The sequence below is a fragment of the Diabrotica virgifera genome, chromosome 5, assembly GCF_917563875.1.
Source record: "Diabrotica virgifera virgifera chromosome 5, PGI_DIABVI_V3a".
Taxonomy (NCBI): Eukaryota; Metazoa; Arthropoda; class Insecta; order Coleoptera; family Chrysomelidae; genus Diabrotica; species Diabrotica virgifera.
The window spans coordinates 96,901,595-96,915,029 of record NC_065447.1 but is presented as its reverse complement, the minus strand read 5'-3'; the positions used below and the strand labels follow the sequence as shown (position 1 = coordinate 96,915,029).

The window sequence follows — 13,435 nt, the reverse complement described above, 5'->3', positions numbered from 1 at the left end:
ATGATACATTAACAATTATTACGTAACTGTTGCTTTTAAAAACTATTTAAGAGTCACTACAATATTATAAACTTTTTTGTTTCTGTCCTCACAACAATAAAACTAATATATTATACCTTTGTTTACCTTTACCTTTACCTCCAAACCACAGCTGTCCTGTAGCTGCCATATCGGATAATTTTTGACATGTCATTTGAACATCCAATCAGAACAAAGTTATAATGCGCATGCGCCGGGCTGATAGGTTTTAACATATAAAAATTCACCCTCTATCGCCGGTAAAGAAGTATAACTTCAATAACTTTCCTGGAAATTAGCAAACATCTCATATAGTTTGGCAAACCTATTAGTTCTAAAGTCTATTTGAAGATCATTATAGGGATATCTTTCAGAATTTAAAAACACTTTGATATTTTTTAAAGTGTAATGATCAAATTTACTCATATCTTTTGTTAATTTCGATTTTCTGTTATTTTGAAAAGCTACAATTATGTGTCGTGGGGTTTCAATTTTTGTACTGGTTTGCACTGACCATGTATGACGTGTAGAGTTATTTAGGGCTGGATATTCCATCATTTGCCAACTACGAAATTTAATAGGAAGTTCTTGATTTGAATGTGAAATCTTATTAAGTCGCAACTGTTCTCGAATACTAGGAGTAACATGTGGCACTTCCCAATTTAATTTAGTAATATTAATTTTTGGTCGTTCGCTCTCATCTTCGCTTACTACTGCGTCAATATCACCGTTTGACCGAATTAGTATTAACTCCATTTTAACGTTTAAGATGACCTTGGTAAAGTCTTCACAAAAACCTAGTAGTAATCGTAATGGAATACAGACGTTAAAGTTTCCATGTGAATCCACCAACACATTGTTTGTGGGGACTTCTTTATTAGTTTCCAGTCTACTCCTTTTTGGAAACCACCCAGCATTTTGCAATTGCAGGCTTTGGTTTTCGTTAAGACTAAGGTAGTTTTTAATACTTGATACTAATCCTACATCACGTATTGAGTCAATCACTACCTCATTTAATTCAAAACGTATTTCACGAAACAAGTAAGCTATAGCATTATTAATAAATTTTAGTTTTGTTGGCACTTTATTATCATGGGTAAGAAGTTGACCTTCGATATAGAGATAGATAACTATTTGCTGGAACTGTAAGTGCATCCAGATCTTGAATAGGATTACGAATTTCATCATTATATCCTAACTTTCCAGGAATGTATGGTTGATAAGTATGGAATTGATATTCCTCAACACTATAATCATTAAATGGTTGACCAGTAACATGAAGAATTTCCATTATACCAATACTTTAAATCCCAAAGATTGTAGGAAGCGACGATTAGATGGTGTTATTATTTTAGAATGTACTCTCCTTTTACACGTTTTTGGTATAGATGGGGTTATTTTTTTAGAAGGTATTCTCTTTATGTTTTTGGTATGCGAGAAAAAACTAGAACCATGATATACGTTTTCTAAGATGTAAATTCACCGTTACTTCTTCTCCTCCAAAATCAACAAGTTTACCTACTTGGTTGATAATTTTTACTGTAAGGTTAGAGATTGTTTTAATACTCACTGGAAAATACAAAATATTTTGGGGTATCTCAACTATTTTATAGCCAGTTGGAACGGTTGGAAAGAACTGATCGATAATGTGAACTCGATTTCCGTTTAAATAGGATCCTGATGCTATGTTACAATCAACACATAATGCGTTTGCACTCCAAATCTCCACTGGATTATCTGATATATGTTTTTGGTTTGCTGTTAGTATCCCTGATTTAAATCCAAATAATTTCCCAATAGAATTCGCGGGAAGAAATGAAATTTCTCGATTACTATTAATAATAACTTTGGAGGTTGGTAGCTGTGGAGTAATTTCTATAGTGGCGTCATTATCTCTCTTTTTCATGTTTTCTTTTATAAGTTTTGTAATATCATCTAATTCATAAGACCCTGTTGGTAATTTATGGGTATAAGTAGCATTTCGTATACTTCAAAGGAAAAGGTTATTGGTATCATCGATATTCGGAATACTATTAAAACTATAAAAACTGCTTAACCCAATTTCGTAATCAAATTCGGCTTCAAGGTAAATCGGAGGATTAAAACTATAACTCAAATTTGAAGAGTTCCCAGTAAGCGTAAAGTTGAAATACATTGTTTTAAAACATAAACAACTATCGTTTGTTATTTATAGTAGTTGTATATAAAATCCAATGAGTAATGACCCCATCTATATGAATCGTTTTGGATTTTATCATAATTATAATATATCTGTACATCTCCATTACTTAAAAAATATTTTATGACACTTTTTGGTGGCAGTAAGTCCCCATATGAATCAAAGTAAATTATGTTAGACTTAGTTTTTGCGTAAGCAACCCAGTGGGTTCCTTCTCCTTTGTTAGAATCCAAATTTATAACACCACACTTGTTTTTATGAATTTTTTTTGGCATTTGGTCTCTCATAAATACACCTCTAAACAAAGGAAGAGCTTTACCATGCTTTATTATATCTTTATTTGTTAAAGCATGAGTATAAACCATACCCCTTGTAAGGTCTTAAATATAATCCCTTACCCTTCTGCTCCATAGCTATATTATGACGTTTTTGTTCTTCAAGACTATTTCGATTAGCTTTCGCATCTCCAACGGCCTTGTATATACTTGCCCCCATTCCTCCGACGGCTCCGAGTGCGCTTAATAGAGGTAAAAGGAGTGGAAGAAATCCACCTTTTTTTGGGGTTTTAATTATTCTTTTCTTTTTATTTATTCTTTTACGAAGAGAACCACCTTTTTTGCGTTTAAGACCCATTCCCAACTTACGTTTACCCTTCATCGCTGTTGTTACAAACCAAGCTGCTGCCTTCTGTCCAAACGGGGTCTCTTTAGATTTTACAATATCCCAAGCTTTGTTTTCTAAAATACTATCCGCTTTGTTTCTGGCTGATAAATCACTACTTGTAGAGTATGCGATATCGTGTTGTTTACAAGCCTCGTCTAGTTTATTGATTCCCTTATCTCCTCGCTCTAATCTTTGTTGTAAACGTGTTCCTGGTCCGCAATATGAGTATCCTGGGAGATGAAGTTCTAATGGAAGCTTATTAATGAGTGAGTTTAATACTCCACGCCCTTTTCTTTTTATACGTCGTTGAAACTTTTTTTTCATAATTTTTCTCTTATATATAGGTGTTAGGCTATATATTATTGTGTTTTCAATTTATCAATCAAAGGCAAAATGAAAATTAAATTAATTTTTTTTTAAATACCGCGGGCACATAAATTTGATACACCCTGTATATTGATCTGTAAATATTTATTAGAATTTAGTTAAGATGTAAGTGGATTTCTTTTTTAATGAACTTTCCGATGAACCATTAAAGACTTTTGTGAATAATTAAAGTGAAAAGGACGATGTATTTAGATTTAAAATGGAAAAAGATTGTTTATTACGGGAACTATAGAATCCACAGGTAGAGGTAATTATCATTTTCTAGAAAAATGAATTAAAAGAAAGTTTGGAATTTTAATATCTTTGTTTCAACCCGAGTAAATGTTGTAGGGTTTCCCGAAAGTAATTAGGATGGTCGGAATAATTTTGAAAATGACTGTTTGTTTGTCGAATGGAAAAGAGAAATGTTTCTGATGCTTGGCAATTTGGAAGGGAAAAAGTGGTTTGAATGTTGAGTGAATTTGAAAAAGAAGGCAGTATGAGATTGGCATCGCTGAGGAGCAGTTCGACGTTTTCGTGGATAAGTAGTTAGCAAGTACCAGTGGTTGTTTGATAGTGGAGAATAGTGCTGAAAAGTGGAACGAGAGACAGATCAAATTGAGACGAAATACCTCTTTGATTCTGTATTATTGTGAGAAGGAGAGCAGAGAATTTTTTAAGTTTGTGTGAATCGAGTACTGGTCAAAAGAGGCTTTGGCTCGTTGGAGAATTGGTGCTGGTATGCTGATAGTTTTGAAGCTGGAGAACGGAGAGGGCTTTGATGAGTAGCCTTTAACATAGTCAACGAGGGAGAGCTGTTTTTGGGTCACGAGAAGACATCAGAGTGAGTGAAGCAAAAGGTCGGTCAACTTATATGAAAGATATTTTTATGTTCGGAAACTAAAATTTTGAGTTGTAACGTTACAAACGTCACATCTTTGATATTTTATGTTTAAATAATTATTTTACCTTATTTTCTTTAATATTTCATTAATAATTATTATCTTCTTCTATTTGGTTTACCCATTTCCCCCTTTAAAAATTGTTTGGCGCTCTTTTATTATCCTCTTTTATTATCGTCTTTGATTATCATTTTATTATCCTTTTTTATTATCTTCTATTTACTATATCTCTTTTCATTTAAATCAACATACTGAACGTACCCTGTATAAATTCTTACTCCGTAAGTATCTGTCTCAATTCGGAACATGCCCGCCACCTATGTCGCACTGTCATGAAAGTGTCACTTCATACTTCATCTCTACCAGAAGACACAAACTGGAAGGGAAAAATTAATAAAAAGGCATGTAATTCCAAAATTAAATCATTTTCGTTCCATCAAATCATCTCTTGGGGTAAGAATAACATTATATTATAATTATATTTCTCCATCTAACAGTTTTTATATTGTTTTTTTTATATAACCTTCAAATGTTCAACAATGTGTTTGATTTCTATATTTCTTTTCATCTATTAATATGCACGTTTAGTTATCAAAATTTTAACTATTCTCCTCATCTTAATTCTATGTAATTTAACCTTGCCAATTACTATTTCTGAATACTATTTGGCAAAGGTACAGTTTGGTTTTCTTCTTGATTGTTGATATGTGTTTTACTGCTACAGTTTTTGGAATAAAATCTACTTTCTCCTTTCGGGAGCATGAAGCCCATCGCCGGCGATGCACCAGATGGCTGACAACCTAACATCTTTAGACAGACAACAGCACCCAACATCATAGACATCACCAAGACCGTAGCTGCAGCGACCTAGGGCCATAACACCTGCCCAGGTCTACAAGTCGACAGCAGTACCATACGACATCAAGAAGATACCATCAGCTACCAAAAGCCATAAGTATAATCCAGAATTGTTAGTTTTGGCAAGAATTTGAATACATTTGTTAATGCAATTTACTAAGTCATTTTATTTATTATATCTTTATGAACAATAAACATGATTGGTTAAAATATATTGTTTTGTTTGCTACCATTCTAAATTTTCAGAGTTCATATCTAAGGTTAGGACAAGACGAACACACACCTGAGTGACTGAGCTAAGCTAAGGGTGTAACGATGGCTATCTTAGTTGATTGGGGTAATACAGTCGAACCCGCTTATTAGAATCCCTGTTATAGGAATATCCCGGTTTATGGAATATAAATTCGAGTTCCCGAAACGTTTCCATTTACTCCTTAATAAATTTATCCTTTTATTGGAATAGGTTCTAATTAGATAATACCGCTTATTAGCATATTTTGCAGGTCAACGACTATTTTTTTTTTACAATTTTACTAAAAATTTAAATTATGTTTGGTTATTATGGTCAGTCGTCAAGGATTATGGATTAGATATTATTAGGGTAATAAATATTTATTACTTTGTTACGAGTACCAATTCGATTTTTAGCCGACAAATGCATGGGTCATAAAGTAATTTTTATTTGTCTACACAAAGGCACTGTTGCCTGCTATTAAAATTGTTAGAAGCAGTTTATTTAGAATTCACCCAGAGAGGCTTATGGCTTTGTTAAATTCAATTCATCCATTTCTTGTCGTCAATAAAAGTTCCATTCAACCAATGGATTAAGGATGACCGCACGGATTAACAACAAAAATCTATAATTACCGATAATTTCTCAAGAAAAAGTAAGTAATTTTGTTATATGCATTTTAATAAGAAAATATTGACATATCTACATATTGCATACATTTTATATTAATTACCTACTGCTACTGTATTCATTCACATATATAATATAATGTAATTTGGTATTTAACACATACATAGATAAGTAGTAGTTACACTACTGTATTATTGACGTAAAAAGACCTAAAACCATTTACATATACTGATTATGTAGGTGTACATATATGATATACATATTGGCATAGTATGTAAAACTACACATTGGCATAGTATGTAAATAATATTATTACGTATATTCGGTACACTTATTTCGACTAGCCACCAATGATCGGTTATTAGAATATCCCGGTTATAAGAATATTTTTGCCTGGTACAAAGGCTATTCCAATAAGCGGGTTCGACTGTATTTTCGAATATTGTTTCAATTAGCAGGGTAGTCCATCGCCTCACTCGTTACAGAGTAAAAAACATATGAATTAAAATTCCAATTTTTCAAAAAGTAAATGGGAAATATAGGTGATCTTGCGAATACATAAATTGTTTTGTTTAGTTTGTTTTACCAAAGTCATAGGGAACAAACCGATAAATTGTTTTTTTTAGCTAGAATAAATTTAAATGGTAGAAATTTCATTCGGACATCTGTGTCCACAGGTTATAGATTTGATAGATTTTTAGAGTATTGATTTTGATAAATAAAAGACAATTCTGTATGTTTATTTTATATTTTGTTTTATTTCTTTTTTCCTATTTTATCCCGATTAGGATCAACTAAGAGATACTGAATCCACGAGAGAAGATAAGTATAACGTAAGATAGTTTAGACATTTTTTTAATATTATAAAAAGGCACCCTGAGATTTTTTATTCATTTTTTATGTATGATTTGCGACAATTAAATAATTAATCAAATAAATAATAATTAATATAAAATTAATAAGAAGCAGATCATATCAATATATACCCAAAGTTTTAAACTCATTTTCACAATGATGATTGATAAACAAAAACCCTCTCTACCCATTTCAAACCACGATAATGTTACGAATGAACAACAGATAAAACACGGGAACCTCTTTAATGGAGTTAAAAGGGCTCTAATTGTTGGACCAAGTGGTCGTGGCAAGACTAATGTATTATTGTCTTTAATTGAACATCCAAATGGTCTTAGATTTGAGAATATATATTTATATTCAAAGTCGTTGTATCAACCAAAGTATATGTATTTGCGAAACTTGATTGAACCTATAAACAAAATTGGATATGAAGAATATAATGATTCTATGAAAGTACCACCCCCAGATAATATTAAAGAAAATTCAGTAGTTATTTTCGACGATATTCCGTCGTGTGATCAAAAAATTATACAAAATTATTATTGTTACGGAAGACATAAACACTTAAATTGTTTTTATTTGTGTCAAATTTACAGTGCAATTCCAAAGCAGTTAATTAGAGATAATTCTAATTTACTTGTAATTTTTCAACAAGACTTTACAAATTTAAAACACATCTTTGATGATCACGTTAATATAGACATGACTTTTAACCAATTTAAAGATTTGTGCTCATTCTGCTGGAAAAATAAGCATAAATTTCTTGTTATTGATAAAGACTTCCCCAAATCTAACGGACGATATCGGTGTGGGTTCGATAAATATATAAGGCTCTAAGTTCATATTCATAGTACAATATGGATTCCAAACTTACACGGAAACTGCTTTTATCGCGACAAGCGTTAAAGAAAAAGTATCGCGGTTTAAAAAGAGATATAGCGCAATCTCAGTCTGCTTTAGAAAAAAAATATAGACCAATTACTCAACCACTTAATGAACTGTTACACAAACTCGAAACTGTTCCATCTATTAAACAAGAACCAAGTATTAAATATGAACCACAATACTCTTTTCATAAACCACTCACACCAAAGGACTATAAAATACGAAAATCTAATTATCGTTTAGCATTTTCATCTCCAAATAAGAGTGTATTTTCTAAAAATTCATCTCCAAATAAAAGTGTAATTTCTGACCAATCAAAAACACCTACTAATTTTGGAAATGAATCTATTATTCCACGGGAAGTAACAACACACCCAGAAGAACTTTTGTGTCGGAAGGACAAGCGAATACCACGGATGAGGATATTAATCGGAATTTTGAGGATACACTTAGAGAATTTAATGCGATGATCAGTAATCCAGCTGTAATGAATACATTTTATGAGAATTATACTTCACCCTTGCCAAAGGATTATATTAAAGCCAACATAGAAGATACCAGTGGAGATTTCGACCACGATCTGGGAATTTACCACGACCTTGAAACTGAGAAATTTTCTATTGGAGATTCTCAAGTTGATTTCGAAGGAGCTGACTTAAATATCAAAGACGTTAAATATCGCGGAACACCAGGTTTATACGAGCTTTTATTTAAAACTAATCCCGTATCGTTTAAAAAAGAAGATGTTAATGAATATATTGATATATTACGTAGAACAAATGCTATATATAGAAACAATAATCCTCAATTACCTAAGAAAAGTATTCCATCAAAAATAAAGGATAAATATGATTTTATTATTAAACCAGCTTTGGAGACTAGACCCCAACCATCTAGAACTCGTTCAAATTCGCTTCCTGGAAATTTGGCAGGAATCCTAACGCGAAACTTGGCTAAAGAGTTTAATAAAAAAGGCGGTGCATATTTTAGAAAATATAGTGGCAACCGAATAGAGTATAAATACTTTGATAATTTTAATAAGATTATAAAAAGACTGGGAGTGCTAAGAGCGTCACAGGCTGCTGGAAACGACGGACTGGTGAATGAGATTATATCCATAGTTGAAGAATTACGAGAAGGTGGTATAATACAATAATGCCTATAAATAAATTTGGAACACATTTTTTATCAGAGTCAAAAATTTGTAATGATGACCCTTCGGTACCATTATATTTTGTGTGCGATCCTTCTTCTTTCTACAGTAAATGTGTATTAACTTTCAAAGGAACGAAAAAAACAAACTTGAACAAAACTTATTATATGTTGGATAGTGGTTTCTTTTCATACGAAATTTCACTAAGTGGTACTGTTGATCAAGTGCAAATTAATGTTTCAAGTGGAAATGTAATGACAACCTTTAAATCAGTTAATACAGAGTATAAATAAGAACAATTACCAGGAGTAAAGATTTTTAAAGGTGATACAATTTCTTTTAAACTAGATAAAGTTTCTACTTTTGAGGTATATATTACCCTACGTGGTCCTTTGGAAAAAGATGTCAAAAATTAAATCACAAGTCGTACACGAATTGCATAAACCAGCACGAAAAAATTATAGAAAAAAAAAGTATTTAAATATAAATGGAGTGATAGGTACGCCCAAATCAACATCAATTGGATTGCCTCAAGGAAGTATTTTAAGTCCATTTTTGTTTATTCTGTACACTGCTGATGTTACTAGTTCTATTACCGAAGAAACTAGAATACTTCAGTACGCAGACGACTTTTGCATTTATACGGAAAAGAAGTCGATCGAAGCTTCAATCAATGCATTAGAAAACGCCACAGAAAGAATTGTCTAATGGTCACAAAGAAATGGATTCAGCATCTCTCAAGATATATCAGTCATGTGTTCATTTACGAGAAGACGTTATCAGCCACCAAACCAAATTAATATAGGACCTTTCACATTCCCATATAAAACAACTGTTAAATACCTTGGCATAATTTTAAATCAAAAGCTCTCTTGGAAAGAACATATTCATCATTTGTCAAAAAAATGTGAAAACGCAATAAATGTACTAACAGCTTTTAGCCACACAAAGTGGGGAGCCGATCCAAATATATCACTAATCTTCTATAGAGCACTAATACGTTCAGTGATTGACTATGGTTGTATTTTATATGGAAATGCAAATTTAACTCAATTGGAGATATTGGAAAAAATAAAAAATAAGTGTTTACGACTTTGTCTTGGATGTATACAATGCACACCAACACATATTTTAGGAATCGAAGCAGCAGAGCCTCCTTTGCATCTTAGACGGCAATTTTTGTGTGATGTTTTTATATCAAAACTCCTAGCACAGAAAAGATCTGAGAAAATACAAAACCTCAATTCAAAAATAGATAGTCCCTTCTGGCGACGTAAAATTCATCCCAAAGCAATAAGCAATTATCAGCTATTAATCCAATTTAATAGCGAGGTTTACCGAAATGACATCCTTCCATTTTATAATTGTGATTATAACCTATTAGAACTACAAATTCCTTATTATTATCTTAATATTGAACTACATGTTAATCAATTTAACATAAATACGTTTGTTGAGCAAACAATTCTGAAAAGGTGGTCGAAGTCCGATTGTATTTATACAGATGGATCCAAATTCGCTGAGTCTACTGGATGCGCCTTTTACCATTCAAATGAAGATCTATCCGAAAAATTTAAACTTTCAAATCAAATGTCTAGTTATACTGCTGAGCTCATCGCAATTCTTCAAGCTTTGGGGTATATTAATATCCATCAAAAGAATAAGTTTATTATATGTATATTATATTATACTATATTATAAGTATATTATAACAGATAGCAAGAGTTCGGTAGACACAATAGTACAAACTAAATTATCAAGCACTTCATCAGTAGTAATTATAAAAATTTTAGAAACAATCAAGTTACTTACGAATACAGGTAAACAAATTCCTTTGGCTTGGATTAAGGTTCATTATGGAATTAACGGAAATGAAATAGTGGATAGACTTGCCAAGGATGCTACTACAACAGGGGTAATGATAGAAGAAACAATAATGCCAGTTACTGATTTACGACAATGGTTTAAGAAAAAACAAATGGAGCAATGGCAACTGGAATATGATAACTCTCTTAAAGGTATACGATTTCATGATATCTAACCAAAAATTTATAGAAAACCGTGGTTTAACGACATTACAAATCGGCACTTCATCAAAACCTTAAATAGAGCAAGGAACAAACATGGTTTATATCCAGTTCACAAAAATAAACTAGGGTTGGCCACTTCTCAAAACTGCACTTGCGGGGAGTTGGGTACATTAGAGCATGTGATTTTCGATTGCGCAAACTTCCAGATGCTGAATCAACAGTTATATAAGAATCTACGAACATTAGGAGTTACTCTCCCCACCAATTTAAATTCCATTTTATGTACACGAAATTTAAATTTGTATAAAAATTTTTATAACCACTTAAAAAATATGAAAATTGATATTTAAATATATATATATATATATATATTGCTTATTTATTTTTATATTTGTACTCGATTATCCAACATCATTATAATTATATATATATATATATATATATATATATATATATATATATATATATATATATATATATATATATATATATATATATTGATACATGTATCCATGTAACTTCCAAAATAGATTCTCGTAATACGTTGTCACTTCATATATACCGTTATGACTTCCGATTTCGGAAGTCACAACGTTTTGCCTAAATTTTTACGAATTTGGCTACTAGATGGTATTAGAAGGCTTATATCAAAAATTTCACTAGAAGTCACATCGTATCTAATATACTCATAAGATCAGATTTTAGTACGACGGTATATCATCAGCGCTAGTGTCGCTCCCGTACGAGAATACACGTGATATACACAACGCGTAGGGACTTCCGTACACCACACCGCTCGTTGTGACTTCCGTTATTTGGCAACGCTGTCTAAACGTTCCCAGACGCCAGACATGTAATTGTTATAGATTTGCGGTCGTAGTATTTTGTGCAGCTATTATTTAAATATGAGTAATAGCAGATCTGCTTTACTTTCATAGTTAGCGTTAAATTAAATATATTATCTCTATAATTAGTATATTATACATGTACAAAATTCAAAGTGTCCATTAAATAATCTAAATTATTTTTTAAAAACCTTATTAAAATATAAATTTAGGTAAATATTACTTTCATTTCACGAAATTGCCGAAAATCGCGTATAGGTATTTTGGACCTAGGCTGAAAAGTCAATTTTAGTGATTGTTACTTCGGAAGTAATAAAAGTATAAAAACACACAAAAAAATTGAAACAATGAATCAAAAGTGATAAATAGTTCTAATAAAGTAATAAATTCTAGTAATAATATGAAATACAGTAAACTCTCTCTTAACGGACACCTCCCTTTGCCGGGCACCTCCTCTATATGGACGGTTTTTCAAACAGAAATAATTCGGCGATATATGAACCTGTACCCTTCATCTGACAACTGACACTCAACACCGGACGTTGACAGTAAAAATGATGTGTAAATGCGGATCTTCTTCTTCTTCTTATGCCGTCTTCTAACCAAGGTTGGCGATCACCTTTTTAAACGCTTCTCTGTCTTTTGCAAAGTGAAATATCTGTTCAACACTGAGGTTAGTCCAATCTCTGATATTCCTCAGCCAAGATTTCTTCTTTCTTCCCAAGCCTTTTTCCCCTCTACTCTTCCTTGCATGATGACGTGTAGCAGAGAGTATTTATAGTTACGAAGTATGTGGCCCAGATACGATGTTTTTCTTATTTTGTGTTCACAAGCTTCCTGCCATGTCCAATTCTTCTTAACACTTCTTCGTTTGAGACTTTTGCAGTCCAAGGAATTTTCAGAATGCGCCTATACAGCCACATCTCGAATGCCTTTAATTTTTTTACGGATTGTGCTTTTAGAGTCCAAGCTTCTACCCCATATAGTAGTTGCGACCAAACATAACATTCGACGAACCTTAATCTAATGTCCATACTCAATTTCTTATTTGTAAACATTAACTTGAATTTTATAAATCCTTTTTGAGCTATTTCTATTCTCACCTTTATTTCCTCATCTTGATCTAATTGTGAGTTTATAATTGCTCCTAGGTATTTATACCTCTCGACTCTTTCTATCGGTTTACCTCCAATGTCAGATGTATGTTGTCAACAGGGTTTTTTGAGATCACCATTAATGTGGTTTTATTTATATTCATTGTTAGTCCCATCTTTTTGCTTTCTCTGTTAATGATATCTAGGAGAATTTGTAAATTGTCTATATTCTCTGCCATGATTGCGGTATCGTCTGCAAATCTTATGTTATTAATGATGCTCCCTCCAATCCTTACACCTTCAATTCTTTCCCATAGTGCCTCCTGAAATATTAGTTGGGAGTACACATTGAATAATTGTGGCGACAGCACCCATCCGTGCACGACAGCACGTATCCGCAAATGTGGATAGCAAATATAAAATAAAGAACTTTTTCCAAACATTTTACGATATAAAACTACATTTTTTATTATTTATTAAGCTCAATATTCCTTGTTGGCCTAGGAATAAAACGTTTACATTTCTGATTATATTTTATTTTAGTCTTATAAATTTTATATAATTCCAATTCAGTCCATTTATACAAACTTTCACCACCTACTTCCCTCTCCTTCAGTTCAATGCTAGTTGCTTCCATCTCTCAATGTTACTTTTCTTCAGGTCTTCGTACACACTGTCCTCCCATCTTTCTCTTGGCCTGCCTTTCCTTCTCTTTTGTTATG

The 13,435-nt window shown here is 32.1% G+C and overlaps 1 protein-coding gene across 1 annotated transcript; it reads right to left on the bottom strand.

Annotated features, from left to right (window-relative positions):
• Positions 1–294: 294 nt before the first annotated feature.
• On the bottom strand, positions 295–1,206 carry LOC126885411 (uncharacterized). Its single transcript, XM_050651979.1, has one exon. It carries the CDS (start codon positions 1,204–1,206, stop codon positions 295–297), a length of 912 nt encoding a protein of 303 aa, XP_050507936.1.
• Positions 1,207–13,435: the final 12,229 nt, after the last annotated feature.